At 42.8% G+C, this 17,809-nt stretch overlaps 1 protein-coding gene across 1 annotated transcript; it reads left to right on the top strand.

Moving 5' to 3' along the window:
* The first annotated feature begins 299 nt into the window (after nt 1-299).
* Nucleotides 300-980, top strand: LOC123754621 (uncharacterized protein DKFZp434B061-like). Its single transcript, XM_069326826.1, has one exon. The coding sequence runs from the start codon at nt 300-302 to the stop codon at nt 978-980; it is 681 nt and encodes a 226-aa protein (XP_069182927.1).
* The last annotated feature ends 16,829 nt before the right edge of the window (nt 981-17,809 follow it).

Genomic DNA, 17,809 nt, shown 5'->3' with positions numbered 1-17,809 from the left:
CCCTGGCGCCAGCTCCCACAGTTCTCTCCCTGGCGCCAGCTCCCACAGTTCTCTCCCTGGCGCCAGCTCCCACAGTTCTCTCCCTGGCGCCAACCCCCACAGTTCTCTCCCTGGCGCCAGCTCCCACAGTTCTCTCCCTGTCGCCAGCTCCCACAGTTCTCTCCCTGGCGCCAGCTCCCACAGTTCTCTCCCTGGCGCCAGCTCCCACAGTTCTCTCCCTGGCGCCAGCTCCCACAGTTCTTTCCCTGGCGCCAGCTCCCACAGTTCTCTCCCTGGCGCCAGCTCCCACAGTTCTCTCCATGGCGCCAGCTCCCACAGTTCTCTCCCTGGCGCCAGCTCCCATAGTTCTCTCCCTGGCGCCAGCTCCCACAGTTCTCTTCCTGGCGCCAGCTCCCACAGTTCTCTCTTTGTCGCCAGCTCCCACAGTTCTCTCCCTGGCGCCAGCTCCCACAGTTCTCTCCCTGGCGCCAGCTCTCACAGTTCTCTTCCTGGCGCCAGCTCCCATAGTTCTCTTCCTGGCGCCAGCTCCCATAGTTCTCTCCCTGGCGCCAGCTCCCACAGTTCTCTCCCTGGCGCCAGCTCCCACAGTTCTCTCCCTGGCGCCAGCTCCCACAGTTCTCTTCCTGGCGCCAGCTCCCACAGTTCTCTCCCTGGCGCCAGCTCCCACAGTTCTCTCCCTGGCGCCAGCTCCCATAGTTCTCTCCCTGGCGCCAGCTCCCACAGTTCTCTCCCTGGCGCTAGCTCCCACAGTTCTCTCCCTGGCGCTAGCTCCCACAGTTCTCTCCCTGGCGCCAGCTCCCACAGTTCTCTCCCTGGCGCCAACCCCCACAGTTCTCTCCCTGGCGCCAGCTCCCACAGTTCTCTCCCTAGCGCCAGCTCTCCCAGTTCTCTCCCTGGAGCCAGCTCCCACAGTTCTCTCCCTGGCGCCAGCTCCCCCAGTTCTCTCCCAGGGAGAGAAATTCAATGTTCTTATACGCTGACTAATCTACTTGAGCTTCGTCCCGTATATCCTCTCTCTCGCATATATCCTCTTCCTCGTGTATATCCTCGTCCTGGAGTATATCCTGAACCTCATATGTAGCTTCCTACTGGCGTATATCCTTCTCACGTAGGATATCCTCTCTCTCTCTCTCGTGAATATCCTGATGACTCAAACACCTGACTCTATTTTTAATTCGCGTATATCCTCACTGCATCTTTCTCCGTCCCTCGTCAACCAGCCTTTGGCGTCGTATAAGCGTGAGTCACGTCTGCCTTGCGTCACGCACACTCTACACTGGGTTTGCGTCACGGGGGGGGGGGGGGGGTGGAAGGCGAAATTGCGTAGGTGCGTCAATTTTCCTTGAAATAAATGGCTTCTCATTCAGCCATCGGCTTTTCCCAGTGATAATTCAGTCGACCAAATTGTATTGCTTTCCCAATACTCCCGCTGGCCACGACTGATTTAGAGTTTGGGTCGGGTGATTTAGACTTTGACAACGAATTTAGACGTCTGATTGAGAGATTTAGACTTTGAGAGTTACATTTTGATTTTTTTATAGCTGTTTTTGGTGGATAATGAAGCGAATTAGGACCTTAGTTTGGCTGATTTGGAAGTTTTCTCAGTTAAGACTTTGTAAAGGCTGATTTTAAACAGGGAATGAATTTGTTATTCTTTGATACGGCTGATTTAGAATTAAAAAAAAAGACTAATTCAGACCTTGGCATGCCCTGTTATTGCTGGTTTAGACTGGCAGACTTTTTATCAGCTTTGATGCTCCTAATTTGGGCATTGGCATGTCTCATGAAGTAAGACTGAATTTCATATTTTTAAGTTGGATAATTCGTATTCTGCAGTACCTACACAAGTCTGATTTAGGTTTAAGAAAAGCATTTGTAGACTTTTGCACAGTTATTATAATTTTACGCACGTCTGATTTCGTTCTTAGATAATGGTGAATTAATCCTCGAAGTAGATAAAGGTTCCGCAGCATTGCTATTCAACGCAACGATTATGTACTGCAATGTTTCCACACACACACACACACACACACACACACACACACACACACACACACACACACACACACAGTTGATTGACAGTTGAGAGGCGGGACCAAAGAGTCAAAGCTCAACCCCCGCAAGCACAATTAGGTGAGTACAATTAGGTGAGTACACACACACACCAATCCTGGAGTTTGCGGCTCCAGCATGGAGTCCATATCTAGTCAAGCATAAGACTAAACTGGAAAAGGTTCAAAGGTTTGCCACCAGACTAGTACCCGAGCTGAGAGGTATGAGCTACGAGGAGAGACTACGGGAATTAAACCTCACTTCGTTGGAAGACAGAAGAGTTAGGGGGGACATGATCACCACATTCAAGATTCTCAAGGGAATCGACAGGGTTGATAAAGACAGTCTATTTAACACAAGGGGCACACGCACTAGGGGACACAGGTGGAAACTGAGTGCCCAAATGAGTCACAGAGATATTAGAAAGAACTTTTTTAGTGTCAGAGTGGTTGACAAATGGAATGCACTAGGAAGCGATGTGGTGGAGGCTGACTCCATACACAGTTTCAAGTGTAGATATGATAGAGCCCAATAGGCTCAGGAACCTTTACCCCTATTGATTGACGGTTGAGAGGCGGGACCAAAGAGCCAAATCCAAAGCTCAACCCTCGCAAGCACTAGTAGGTGAGTACATATGTGAAAGTTGTGTATGTATTTATATACAAATATTTTTCATTCTAACCATCCTTGCAGCCAGTTCATCTCACACCATCATTGACCTCACCTGTACTGGACACCATCATTAATCTCACCTGTACTGGACACCATCATTAATCTCACCTGTACTGGACACCATCATTAATCTCACCTGTACTGGACACCATCATTAATCTCACCTGTACTGGACCACCATCATTAATCTCACTTGTACTGGACCCCATCATTAATCTCACCTGTACTGGACCCCATATTTATTCCCGCTCTCAAATCTCCTCATTATCACCTAAATTAATTTTTGATTCTGTGATCCATATTTAATCAGCCCTGAGGCTCCCCGTAGCGTAGACTTTCGTGGGCTGAGAGTAGACTCGCGGGGTGAAGAGTAGACGAGTAGACACGGGAAACTTTCAATACTCATAATTTTTACCACTTCACCGTCATGTTCACTGTTATCATATTATAATAAAAAATTATTTAAAAAAAAATCAAATATTTATATTTTAATTAAAAGATGTGAGCGCTATTCGAGTAAAAAATAAAATCTCCAAAACAATTCAAAGCCATTTTAAACAATTTCAACTTGTGCATCATCTAGTTTTAAGTAAAGTCTAACCGCTCAAGTGAACCCTTCCACCACCTTTCTGTGCGGATATCTGGCTTGCAAGATTCCCTCTATGGTTTGTGTTAATCTCTCTCCTATGGTCATAGCATTGTGACCCGCCATAAAAGCTCCCACTTGCAAAGTTTAGCAAGACCTTGACCCACATGGTAAATGTTTCTATCTCTCCTACGGTTGTGAAACACATTTTCCTTGAATATTTTTTCTTCAAACTCCCGCTCCATCGCCCTCAAAACTGATGGGGGTCCAAGTCTTGGCTACTCCCGTTGCCTTTCCTGACCAAATCTCGATGTGCTGTTGCTGGCCCCCAGAAACTAGCGCCTTCACGGCTTAACTTCATGCAATCTTGTATGCAATGCGTCAACTGCTTTCCCGACGTCAACATCCCATTGTCATTGTGCTTGACAATCGTAGTTCCCTCGTGTCTCCGGAGTCAATTACCCCTATGAATTGAGTCATTCTCTAATATAATAAAAGCTTGGCTGAAATAGCGTTCAGCATTCTCTAATTTGTCAATGCTGTTTTTCCGCATTCTTAGGATCAGTGTTTTCGTGATCGTTGCTGCACACACACACACACACACACACACACACACACACACACACACACACACACACACACACACACACACATGTAAACATCTTCCAGTAACCTAGAGTAAATCAATAAGCAATATCCCAGTAACTCGACACAGCAACAAATGCACAGCTTCTGGGCCATCCTGCGCCCTCGCTCTCTATACTCTACTGGAACGTAAAACGGATATTTTCAGAATTCACGGTGAAATTAAGAATTTTATGCACATGCAAAACGGCTCGGGTCTTGATTAAAAATATTCTGGAGTAATACCAGCGCATGCAAAGGTAGAGGCAGCACAGAAATAATATTTGATATACCAATATAAAACTCGTTTTATAACAGGCTTGAGTGAGAGAGAGAGAGAGAGAAGTGGTACGAGAAAATATATCTTGTTATTATTTATAATTATTATTAAAATTATTATTATTATGGTTATTATTATTTTTATTTTCATTAGCATTATTATTATTGCTAGTTAGGCTCAACATATGCAGGTATCTATTTTTGTGTATGTCTCTATTTAGAATTTGTTATGCACTAATTGAATTGCAAAGATTGCTTTCACTAGTACAAATACCACATTTACTATCACAAACATCACATAAATCATACAATTATCAATTAGCACAAACATCACATGAGCACAAACATCCCAATAACACAACACATTACAAGTAACAAAGCGTAACAAACAACTTAATAACAACATTACAATCACAACCGGAATTATAACACTGACAATCACATTTCTTGAAGAAACACTCAAGAAGTCTGGCATATATAACAGCAAAATTCAGATAATTCTTCTCCATTCTCAAAACATTTCAGTGTCGGGAAGCAAGGAAATAATGTCCTAAAATTGCCAATTATTAAAAAAAAGACATAGGCGTAATCACCGAGAAAATGTTACCATACCATTTTATGGAAAGCAAGCGGTATTACACCAAAATAATCTAAAAAAATTATTCAACCACAAGAAATTAATTCGGTGTGTTTGTAAGATGCTTGGTATGAATTTAGACTTAGCGGCCACAACTGCCCACTACTGGCGACCAATCTTGACTTAAATTTCTTCCAAAAGTAGGTAAACATAGGCTCTAATAGGGAGGAAAGGGGCTAACACCTGCGCAGGCTCCAAGACGCAAATGCGGGTTCGTATGTCTGTGTGGAATGCGAGTGGAATGCATCAGGAACAGAAGTTAGAAATGTCAAATGTTTTAAAGGCTAAAGATTGGCTTAAATTGCTGAGTTCATGCGAGACAGATACAATGAAATAACACAGTGTAATTAAAGCCAGTAATAATGAAGTGCTTGAGTGACGCAATGATGTCAGTGACACAATGATGTCTTGATAGAGTGAAGCAATGATGTATTTATGCAGTGATGCAGCAGTTATGTTGTGATGTAGTAATACAATGATTAAGTAATGCAATAGTTCATTGGAGTAGTGATGCATTGATATAATGATGAAATAATACAGCAATATAGCCACGCTTAGATATAGTCACACTGTGATATAGAGATGCATTGATCTAGTGATACAGTGATAATGTGGAAAGATAATGCTGTGATAGAATTATATTTAAAAAAATGCATTGATAGTGTCATATGACACACAGTACAAGGCACTGTTGTACAAGCGTGGAAACAGAACACAAATGTACACGAATAATACAAGACACTGACTGACTCGGGTATAATACAAGACACTGACTGACTCGTGTATAATACAAGACACTGACTGACTCGTGTATAATACAAGACACTGACTGACTCGTGTATAATACAAGACACTGACTGACTCGTGTATAATACAAGACACTGACTGACTCGGGTATAATACAAGACACTGACTGACTCGGGTATAATACAAGACACTGACTGACTCGTGTATAATACAAGACACTGACTGACTCGGGTATAATACAAGACACTGACTGACTCGGGTATAATACAAGACACTGACTGACTCGGGTATAATACAAGACCCTAACATACACAAGTATAATAGAAGACACAGAATAGAACATAAGAATATAGGAAACTGCAGAAGTTGCTTTTTTCTGCAGGCTATACGAGGATTATACGAGGCAGCTCCTATTTACATCCACCCAAGACTCATTCATACGTGTCTAATCAACGCTTGAAACACTCCAGGCGATCCCACGTCTATTGTCCTGTAATCTGTTTCCTAAAACTTTAAATCCCCTTCCCAAAGCAGCAACTACCCAGATGAAACACACACACAAATTCGCATCAATTATAGAGGCAACACAAGCACGATGCACAACAGATACACACTCAGAACAGATCTAAATTACACGAAAAAGACAAAAACAGACGTGGAGACACATACAAGTCACACCAACACGAGACAACACTGCTCACTTCACCCGAACGACCTATTGTTAATCCTGTGTCTTGTCACAGCTATGGAGTCACCGGGGGCAGTACTTGACATCTCCTCGACAACCCTAGGCAGCCCCTTGACGGCCCCTTGACAGCACTTCATCTCATCTGCAAACATTTGTCAAAATTGGAGTGTGTGGCTAACAATGTGAAGGTGTTTGTACATTCAATACTCTTTTCTGGATGACTGCCTTATCGGACGGCATTGAAGGGTGGATAGAGAACAAACGGCTAAGGATGCAGGGGATGGTCAGGAGGTGCTAGGCAAGGGATAGGGGGGTGCACCGTACGTTGCTGAACTAGTAAAAGGTATAAGAATGTTTAGGGATGAGATGTAGGGGAAATATGGGGTGACAATAAATGGGCTGAATGGGGCGTAATATAAGAGAAGCAAGGCATATCATGCAAGACTTCAATATCAAAAGAAAGACTTTTCTTACAAGTTTATTAACGCAATATTTTTCTTACGTACGTTTTTTAAAGGTTGGGCTTGTCCTAACAGCTGCAATTGTCATAGGAATTTGGGTTATTCTAATACCTGATGGTTATATCTTTGACATGGACTGAAACAGTTTAGAAGCTTTAACTTCCAGTCCGAGTGGTTGGGCTAGGACGCAGGGAAAATTTTAAGGGTCTAAACCTGTTTTAGGGCTAGATTTTTTCTAGGGTTTAAGTTTGTCATAGATACTAGGCCTGTCCCTAGTTTGTCCTGGGGACAGGCTTTGTTTTTGGTTAGATAAGGCTGGTCTTGTCATAAGGGGGGGGGGGGACTTTTCTTTAGTTAGATTAGGTTTGACGGTCAAGATTTGTTCTGGAGACTTGATTTATATTAAAAGCTAGGTTTGCCCCAAGGAGCTAGGAGGTTCCTTGCTGCTTCAGGCAATATTCCTCTCTCCTTATGACTGGCTTACGGATAAAAATGGCACCAGGCATGAGAGGTCGAGGGGCGCTCCGGATGTCTCGTGATCAAACACTTCTACAAACACTCTTTAACTTTGGTGCAAACACTCATACAAACACCCAGACAAACACCCATACAGCCTCGCTTTCTTGTAAACTCTTGGCGTACTTATTCCACCTCCCTTCCCTTCACCTGCTCCATGCCATTCCTCAACCTTCGCTAATTTTTTACATGGGCACTATTAAGAAGAGTTTTTAATTGGACCTTAAGCTTAACGTCTACTGTAAGTACTTTGTCGATACCGTCATGCGAGTACTTGACGCTTGCCACCGCTTAAGGAAGCCCTCGAGCGACATTGTGTTTAGTTTCACTTATGGGATGGAGAAGGAAGGTAAGTTGCCTTTCCTGGATGTAATAGTGGCGGAAAGGAATGGTGGCTTTCACATTTCAGTCAATACTGTAGGAATTAAGATAGGAATATGTCTTAATGCTAGACGTGTGTGCTCTGAGTGATACAGGGGGAGTGTTGTCAACGCCTATGTTAACTATGCACTCACATCTCACATAGCTCTTGTTGGAAGCAGGTTGACGAGGAACTCAAAAGAGTAGGAGAGAACTTTATCAACAATGGATATTGTAACAGATATGTCGATTATAAAATCAGCATTGCAGTTCACATTATTAGAAGGATGTACAGATATAAGATGCGTATCTTTTTGTGTACAGGAAAGATACAGATACAGGTAACTATCTCCATTACTTTAGCAATCATGCTAAGAAATTAAAAAAAAGTAATGATGCATTGGGTCTTGTCTTAGGTGTGTTGCGAATCTGTAGTCCTCAGCGGTTAGAAATTGAAATCAATAAAATATACAGTCAACTCAACAATGTATGATACCCTAATTGACTCCTGGGCGAAGCTTTAAAAGTTGCTCATACAAATTGCTACCAGACGGGCGCCACTAGGCAGCAGGAGGTCGCTACTAAGAACACCTTGGGTCGCTACTAAGAACACCTTGGTCATTCCTTATCATTCTAATACAGAGCGCACTGATAAGAACTTAAGCAAAATGGGTAAAACAAAATTCATTTTCAGTTACCCAAATAAGGTCAGGAATAGAATTAGTAAACGTCTATCAGAAGAGAGATAAAGCTCAGGGTGCCGGAGTCTGTAAGATTCCTTGTGGTGATTGTTCATTATGGTCAAGCAATTCAATTTTTTTCTTTATTATGCACCACATACCCATCCCGTGGGCGGTGGAGGAAAGGGTTACATAGGCACATAATCGGTTCAGGAACTGAACCATCTAGTTCGTTCAGATAAGCAAACAGGCAGGAAGCTAAACACCTGCCTCACCCACCACAAGAGGTCTGATAGATATGGCCAACAAGGCTCAGATTTATATAAACATGTGATACTAAGACTGATCACAAAAATATATGAGATAATTCATATATAATTTATCCCCAACACTGTGGCTTCGAAAGGAAAATAATCGAAACTACTTTTATAAATAATAATCCAAATTTTGATATCTTCTCATGGCAGTGGTTACCAGGTTTGGTGAGCAATTATGTAACAAGGTTATTACCCAATTCTTACATCTCTTCCCAGGACATCTGACTTGACGCCATAAATGCAGCTACAGCTCTTATTCTCGCTCTTACGGGCTATTCATGACCGTGCCATCTCTTGGGTGGCTTAATCTGTATCCATCAATCTTATTCTCGCTCACTGCTGAACAGGATCCCGGGTTGGTTTTGAAATATACGGACTACATTCCATCAAGTATTCAAAATTCAATTTCTTTCTTTATTATGCACCCCATACCCATCCCGTGGGCGGTGGTGTAAAGGAAACAAAAGAGGAAACAATATATATATATATATATATATATATATATATATATATATATATATATATATATATATATTATAAAGAACAAATGAAGTCAGCATAAAAGACAGTGAATCAGAATAAATTAAGCCTGCATAACAAGAAAGACAAAAATCCTTTTGCGTACGTTATTTTTCCAGAAGAAGTGAAGTACACGTGTTTAACATATGCTCCGCTTATAGAAAAGTGAAAAAAAGTGTAGAGTGTTAATTAAAAGAATGTGGCATTTTTATTGCGTTGAGTTAACTCAGTATGAAGGGCTAGATAAAATGCTCAAAAGTTGCTCTGAAATTTGAGAGAGTTGGGGATTTTTGTTCGTCGATTGCCGGTTCTGCATCCTCCCTCACCCCCCCCCTCACCCCCTCCCCCTCCCCCCACCTCCTCCCCCCCTCCCCCCACCTCCCCCCCCCTCCCCCCACAGCTTGTCTTTTCTCAGTCTCTACCCCGTTATCATCAGCCTCTCTCTCTCTCTCTCTCTCTCCGTCTAGTGTCATCTCCCTCCCTGTCTATTCTCTTCCCACCCTTCCCGTCAACACATCAGCCACTCACCCACTGAACATTCCCAGCAAGACCACGACATCTACAACACACTCCGAGGCAACATACGCCCTTATTCACAAAACGTAGACTCAATAGAGACAACAGAGCGTAATTAAAGTTTATAATTACAAAACAAAAATATCACCTATGGTAATATATAAGATGAACTCGAATAAACAGTAAAAAAAATATATTTTCCAGTCATAAACCACGTGATCAAGGGGTCACGTGCAGGTCGCAGCACACGTGACAGGTAGATGTAAGAGCATCTACTTATCTACCTACATAGGTAGATACTACTACCTACATAGATAGATACTATCGATTACTCCTACTGTGGTACAATTCTATATATAAATATTTATAGGTTCATATAAATAGGTTCAAAATGAATGCTCGTGTAAATATCTGCGACATGAAAGGTACAAGGAGTGTTGTGGGTGGCCCTCTAGCCACAAGGCACAGACTTAGAAACTGTGATATATATGAAATCCCGTTCCTTCGCTCTAGCTTCGTCGCGTTGTAATCCTTCCTTTGGTAGGCATTGTATACCTCTATGGCTCTGACGATCTTTCGTTATCTGTTTCTCTGTCTGTGTGTCTGTCTCTCTCTCTCTCTCTCTCTCTCTCTCTCTCTTCTCTCTCTCTCTCTCTCTCTCTCTCTCTCTCTCTCTCTCTCTCTCTCTCTCTCTCTCTCTCTCTCTCTCTCTCTCTCTCTCTCTCTCTCTCTCTGTCACACATTCCTCACCGCAGGAGAGAAACACGGGACAGCCGAACTTAGATAGGACTTTCTTCACATGAAAATTATCTTATGGTGATTGCCGGCCGGATTACTGTGGCAGTTGGAGGATTACTATGACTGCCAAGAGGATTAATGTGGCTGCCAAGAGGATTAATGTGGCTGCCAAGATGATTAATGTGGCTGCCATGAGGATTAATGTGGTTGCCGAGAGGATTACTGTGGCTGATGGGAGGATTACTGAAGCTGATGGGAGGATTAATGTGGCTGCCGAGAGGATTACTGTAGCTGCTTAGGGTATTACTGTAGCTCCTGGGAGGATTACTGTGGCCGCAGGGAGGATTACCAAAGCAAGAACGAAATTATATTTCCTGAAATAATAATTATTCTAGCTGCATAGAAGATTTCTGCTGTTGGAGGTGTGTTCCAAACAAGTCATAAGTTCCATTCTTCACTCAGTATTGGCGGCTTTAGTTTCAAAGTTAGCTTGGGGAAAGTTGTTTAATCCAAACCAACAACCTGTTTGATCCAAATTAGTTTTTATATATTCAGAGCCATATACTGTTCATGCCTTCGTAAAACAATGTTTGGCTTTGAAAGAAGTTAAGCTTATATCTTCTTTTTTTATAATGCAAATCAATATTTCATAATATTTTGGAGACATTCACGGAAAGTGATTGCCTTCAAAATATTGAAAACTTTTGCATATTCATGAAGGCAATGTTGGGTTTGAGAGTATATTCAGGTGGTCCTGAATATACTCTCTTAATATGTTAATGGTCTTCAGAGGAGTATGATATTCCTTTATGATATCCGACATTCCTCGACACCAAATATGTATATATACGCTTCACTAATTCTTCACCTTGGTTAGGTTGACCTTGATGAGCATAACATGTATTACCAACAACAATAAGTAGCCTGAACATTCACGAACCTTGTGATTTACATACATGAACTTACCAAGCAATACAATAAGGACATATAGGAACCTTTCAGGGAAGTATCACGGTTCTTTCGTTAATACGTTGTTATGCAACCCGTCCTCTTAAAAATAACGTCACTTTTGGCTCGTATGCGCATTATGGCCAAATTTGGACGTAATTTGAAACGAAATCGACTCACAAAAGTGACGAACTGTTCCGTTTTCTGTTTGAGTCGTCCGGCTTACTCGGCAAGCTTAGAAAAGGGTTCTTTCCATTAACGTTTTTCATACCGTTTTAAATTCCTATAATGTTATGGGGTAGTGAACCTACAGTGTAACACTGTAAAAGTGTTTGGTTTAGGTTAATACATACATAGAGTACATGAGTCACAGACAAGGATCGGAGAGGCGCCAGTTGTCTGCCTGAGATCTCACACCTCAAAGCGTTAATGACCTCAAGTGACCTGAGGTCAGATCATGACAATTTCACCTTGCTTCCGCTAAGCTGATAATTGTAGTCTGGTAGCCTTCAAACATGCCGACGTTTAAGGAGTGGCTTGGTAGTGCCGGAGGCTATCTATTTGTGGGCGGAGTTAGCTACTAGGTTCCCCAATAAATACTCGGAGAACTATCGAGCATGGGGCATTAACAGACAGAACGGCAGTCAGGATTGCAGAAGAGACGGCCTAGCAGGAAGGCTGTCGGCCGGCAGGGCGGGAGTCTCTGTCAACTACAGACCCCCCCCCCTCTATCCAGCTATAGGCAGAGACACTTGGTGAGTGAACAGTGAGGTGACTTGTCGTGTTTTACAAGTGTTGTGTGACGATCAGGGGCAGTCAAGTTGTAGGGTTCTCGAATTCTTGGATGATGACTCACTTTGCATATTAAACTGGAACATTTTAATTGAATTGCCAAATTATGATACTTCATGTGAAATATAATTATGAATTTATTATTTAAATTGTGTTTAACTTTGTTCCCTAGAGCTTTGAGTTGAGGATTTGAGAAAGCCTCTGTGGTTACTGGGTTCATGATATAAATGAGTACATGTTTGGAGTTGATACATGGTACAGAGGGAACATACTAATAATGAACTGGTAATAACATCTTTTGAGAATATTTTGATACAGGCAAGTTCCATTCCTTGTCTTGTATGTAATGATCATGAATGGATGGTGGCAGCATTTCGTCTTCTACTATCTATTCTACTTCTACTTCTATCTACTCTTCTACTTCTACCTATCTACACCTCTCCCTCCACCCATCTCTAAACTCTCACTTTCAACTAATGACCCTCCTCGCTCCTCCCACCTCCCTACCTCTCACCCCAAACCCTCACTAATTACTTCACTATTCATTTCTTTCCTTTCGTTTCCTATTATACGTTTGTGGCAATGATTCTGTATTCTAGAGTTCTCTCTGGAGTTTCGGGTAGCTGATCCAGTTACGGCGCCTTTAGTCTTAACACCTAGGTAGTCAAATACCCAGGTTACAAGGTGTTGAACGAGAGAGGTTGCCTTAGGATCTCTGGAGGGTGCTCTAGAATAGTTAGCTAACTGGGGACGGGATAACGGACTAGAGAGAGCTGTTTCCCCCGGCCTCGTTAGTTAACTGGGGGGGGTGGAATAATGGATAAGATAGAGCTATTTCCCCCCACCCCGCGTTACAATGATGGCAGCGGTGTTGAACAATGTTGTAGGTAGTTGGTGTTCTTTTAACATTGTTCAGTCCCACGTGTCTTTTTGCCGCTCAGGCGCTATCAGGGAGATCTTGACAGGTGTTTTACTTTCGCGATTTAGCGAGTTTTCAGGTTAGGAGATTGTGATTCTCTAGTGTTGTGGTTTAGTGATTTTGTGAGTTTTGAGGTGTTCAGGGAATGTTCACCAGAACTTGCGTGTGTAGTGATTAATGTTAGTAATAAGATTTGGTGATTTGGGAACTTAGCGGTGTTGGTAGTGCAGGTCAGCTGAGTGTGACAGGTGACCTCGCATGTCCCACGGGGACACCCAGCCACCGCTGGTCTACTGGTCAGTGGGGAGTGGCAGGTGTAGTTTTTAAATAGTTTAAGTAGTGGTTCTGCTCAGATTATTGCGATCGACTGTTTTACTCCATTTGAACGCAATAACCCGAGGTGTACTGGTATTGTACAGCATGCTAGGGGGAGCCTTAGTATGTCAGTAGACTTCACGTTGGGGACGCTCGACGTTAGATAGTCTGGTCACAGGGGTGGCAACAGTTTGGGGTTGTTGACCGGCGGAGATGCTAGGGAAACACTCTGGGTCACGTAGGTGGCTGTAGGTTAAGGGTGGGAGTAATGGTTAATTATGTACTTAAGATTAGGAACGGTACAGTTAAGTTTAGGCTAGTGTTTTGTCTATTAGTTTTGATTTTTTTTGTGTGACAAGTTAAAAGTAGTGATGACCTTATTCTCTCTTCTCTAACTTTACTCTGTTACTGTTTTATGTTCCACCAAGTCAATATCATCCAGAGTTAATTGGATTATTAAAATTTAAGTGTAGTTGTTGCCAGGAGGAGAGCGGTATGACTGGACTGTGTAACCCTATACAAACTACAGGGTCACATAACATATCTTGGGAGCACGATATTGTCGCCTTTCTGTTCACCCACAGGTGGGAGCCAGAAGAGAGGAGAGACGCACATACAAAAGAGGGAGACGGCTGCTGTGTACCACACTCACGGGCGTTAATCACCACCACCACGACCAGCCCACTACCTGGAGGTCACGGCTCCACCACCATCACCACCCCAGGGGACCCCAAGATGCAGCCCTCTCGGTCAGTCAACATTGGTCTACCCAGTGGACCCCAGGTCGTTCTGCAGACGACCCCAGACGACCCAGTAATGATGGAAGAGGAGCAACAACGACTCCAGTCTGTCCCACCAACATCGGTCTACCCAGGATGGACCCCAGGACGGACAGACCCCCAATGGACCCCAGGTCGCTTGTCTAAGACCCATGGGAGGAGGAAGAGAGAAGAAAGAAGAGAGAAGAAAGAAGAAAGAAGAAAGAAGAAGGAAGAGAGAAGAAAGAAGAAAGAAGAAAGAAGAAAGAAGAAGAAGAAGATAAGACAAGCTGAGTGAGACACGATACCTAGTGTCCCTTGCTGGTGTCAGCATCATTGCATGGAGCGTAATTGCAAGACAGGATCGTTTGCCTTGACTGGCCGCCCCTCCTGCAAGCAGGTAGCTCTGTTGAGTGATTCTTCCTGTGTCATGCGGACTTGATGTGGCTGTCAGAAGTAGCTCTCTGAAGGAGGCGTGCTGGAGCAACAGGGAGGAAGAAGAGTAGGATGGGATTTCTACTGTTGGCAACTATATGAAGGTCTCGAAACTTGTAGTCCCTATAGCTGTGAAGAACCCCAATATACGTCTCTCATGGTGACTGACGTAGGGCCAATTACAGATCAGCTGGGACAACCGAATTCCACGGTCCTGTGCTCAGTTCAAGTAGTAACGGCTTTCGGGTTGACCAAGGGTTGTTGTGCGTTAACGACGGAGAAGCGACGGAGGCAGTTGTGTTGAAGAAATGTGGTACAGGATTATCTACAAGACCAAGCAGTGACGTCGCCCAGCCAGAGACAATGGACGTCTGTCTACATATTTCATTTTTTTAGAGTAGGATGATGTATATTTGTTTAGCTAGGATGTATTCTTTTCGTTAATAAAGTTGTCGCACACAGCTAGCTTGCTTTAGCAGTGTTGCAAAAACTTTATTTTCGGGGAGAAGGGGAGATGTAACACTGTAAAAGTGTTTGGTTTAGGTTAATACATACATAGAGTACATGAGTCACAGACAAGGATCGGAGAGGCGCCAGTTGTCTGCCTGAGATCTCACACCTCAAAGCGTTAATGACCTCAAGTGACCTGAGGTCAGATCATGACAATTTCACCTTGCTTCCGCTAAGCTGATAATTGTAGTCTGGTAGCCTTCAAACATGCCGACGTTTAAGGAGTGGCTTGGTAGTGCCGGAGGCTATCTATTTGTGGGCGGAGTTAGCTACTAGGTTCCCCAATAAATACTCGGAGAACTATCGAGCATGGGGCATTAACAGACAGAACGGCAGTCAGGATTGCAGAAGAGACGGCCTAGCAGGAAGGCTGTCGGCCGGCAGGGCGGGAGTCTCTGTCAACTACAGACCCCCCCCCTCTATCCAGCTATAGGCAGAGACACTTGGTGAGTGAACAGTGAGGTGACTTGTCGTGTTTTACAAGTGTTGTGTGACGATCAGGGGCAGTCAAGTTGTAGGGTTCTCGAATTCTTGGATGATGACTCACTTTGCATATTAAACTGGAACATTTTAATTGAATTGCCAAATTATGATACTTCATGTGAAATATAATTATGAATTTATTATTTAAATTGTGTTTAACTTTGTTCCCTAGAGCTTTGAGTTGAGGATTTGAGAAAGCCTCTGTGGTTACTGGGTTCATGATATAAATGAGTACATGTTTGGAGTTGATACATGGTACAGAGGGAACATACTAATAATGAACTGGTAATAACATCTTTTGAGAATATTTTGATACAGGCAAGTTCCATTCCTTGTCTTGTATGTAATGATCATGAATGGATGGTGGCAGCATTTCGTCTTCTACTATCTATTCTACTTCTACTTCTATCTACTCTTCTACTTCTACCTATCTACACCTCTCCCTCCACCCATCTCTAAACTCTCACTTTCAACTAATGACCCTCCTCGCTCCTCCCACCTCCCTACCTCTCACCCCAAACCCTCACTAATTACTTCACTATTCATTTCTTTCCTTTCGTTTCCTATTATACGTTTGTGGCAATGATTCTGTATTCTAGAGTTCTCTCTGGAGTTTCGGGTAGCTGATCCAGTTACGGCGCCTTTAGTCTTAACACCTAGGTAGTCAAATACCCAGGTTACAAGGTGTTGAACGAGAGAGGTTGCCTTAGGATCTCTGGAGGGTGCTCTAGAATAGTTAGCTAACTGGGGACGGGATAACGGACTAGAGAGAGCTGTTTCCCCCGGCCTCGTTAGTTAACTGGGGGGGGTGGAATAATGGATAAGATAGAGCTATTTCCCCCCACCCCCCGTTACAACAGCACCGTTGGAAAACATAGCCTGGCCAATAATCAATAAAAGTCTAGGAGAGTTCAAGGCTAGCAAAAAATATTCCAGTTTACTGGGGCATATAACATAAGTCACCGTAACACCATAAGAAAACTACAATCTCTATAACTCACATTCTATTACTTTATCCAGCTTCTTAAAGCTTTACATGATCATCAACCAGCCTCAAAACTGTATACACTCAGCACTAGCTGACACCAGGCTCTATCCTGGCGCAGTGGGACACTAGCGCCTATTATGATGATAATACCAATACAGGATGGTGGTGTCACAATCATTAACAAATGAGTTCATATTAGCAAGGCATGGTAACACTGGCTGGAATGGTACGCAAGGAGGGGGTGGAAGAGGGGAGGGGGAGGTTAACGGAGGATTTCAAGACGTTACCGGTCAGCCATTATACGTAAGTATACTTGAATACAATGTAAAGCATCGTATACAAAAATAAGTAACAAAACCTTGTCTTTGTTGTGTACATCTCACAGTACCAGAATATAAATTACTAATGTGACAAGAGGACAATGCAATGAACAATAATGAAACGAATATGTCATAGTATACATGCTAGTAATACACCAGATACCTAAATGTATACATTCTACATCATAATACCCATAGCATGTCCTATTCAGAAATATGTAGCATTCCATAATATAAGCACATAATGGTGTTTTCCAAGCTACATGACATTAGGCTTCTGCTATTTACTACACTTCCTAAATATATCCACAAATACATGGCAATTAACTTTGGTATTGAAATATAATATGAATAGGTATATTAGACATACATTGACAATACACAATTTATACTAGTATATTGTCGAAAGTTGATTAGATATATATAATACTATTTGTGATATTAGGCTAATCAGCCAAGATTTCACTATACAGTTTAAACACATCATACACCAGCTACAGTATGATCATACTGGTGTATGTGTGGTCATAAGTGATCAATTTAATTAAACTTTAATTTAATTTAATTATCAAGCTGTCTGACGTAGAGTTACCCAACATGCTACGAGTGAGATCCGACACAGTTCACAACTTTGAGGCGGAGTGAGAGAGGAAGGGAATATCTGGGCGCGTCAGTAGAGCCGTGTATGTCGGCGCTGGTGTGGGCGGCAGCTGGCACATTTGTCAATAAAAATGTTAAAAATGCCTCGCTCACTTTGCATAGAATTGGTGTCCGGCCAGACGCTCGCCGAGGAAGCAGTGGATACGTTGGGTAATGCTGCTGCTGTTGTTCCAGTGAAGGATATATATATATACACATTTTTTTGCCCACTTGATGTAGTTAGGAAGAACCTAGCAGCATGTTTAAGTATGTAATCTATTGTTCTGTCATGTTTAATTCATATATGATA

The sequence above is a fragment of the Procambarus clarkii genome, chromosome 18 (assembly GCF_040958095.1).
Source record: "Procambarus clarkii isolate CNS0578487 chromosome 18, FALCON_Pclarkii_2.0, whole genome shotgun sequence".
Taxonomy (NCBI): Eukaryota; Metazoa; Arthropoda; class Malacostraca; order Decapoda; family Cambaridae; genus Procambarus; species Procambarus clarkii.
This window is presented reverse-complemented; position numbering and strand designations above follow the sequence as displayed.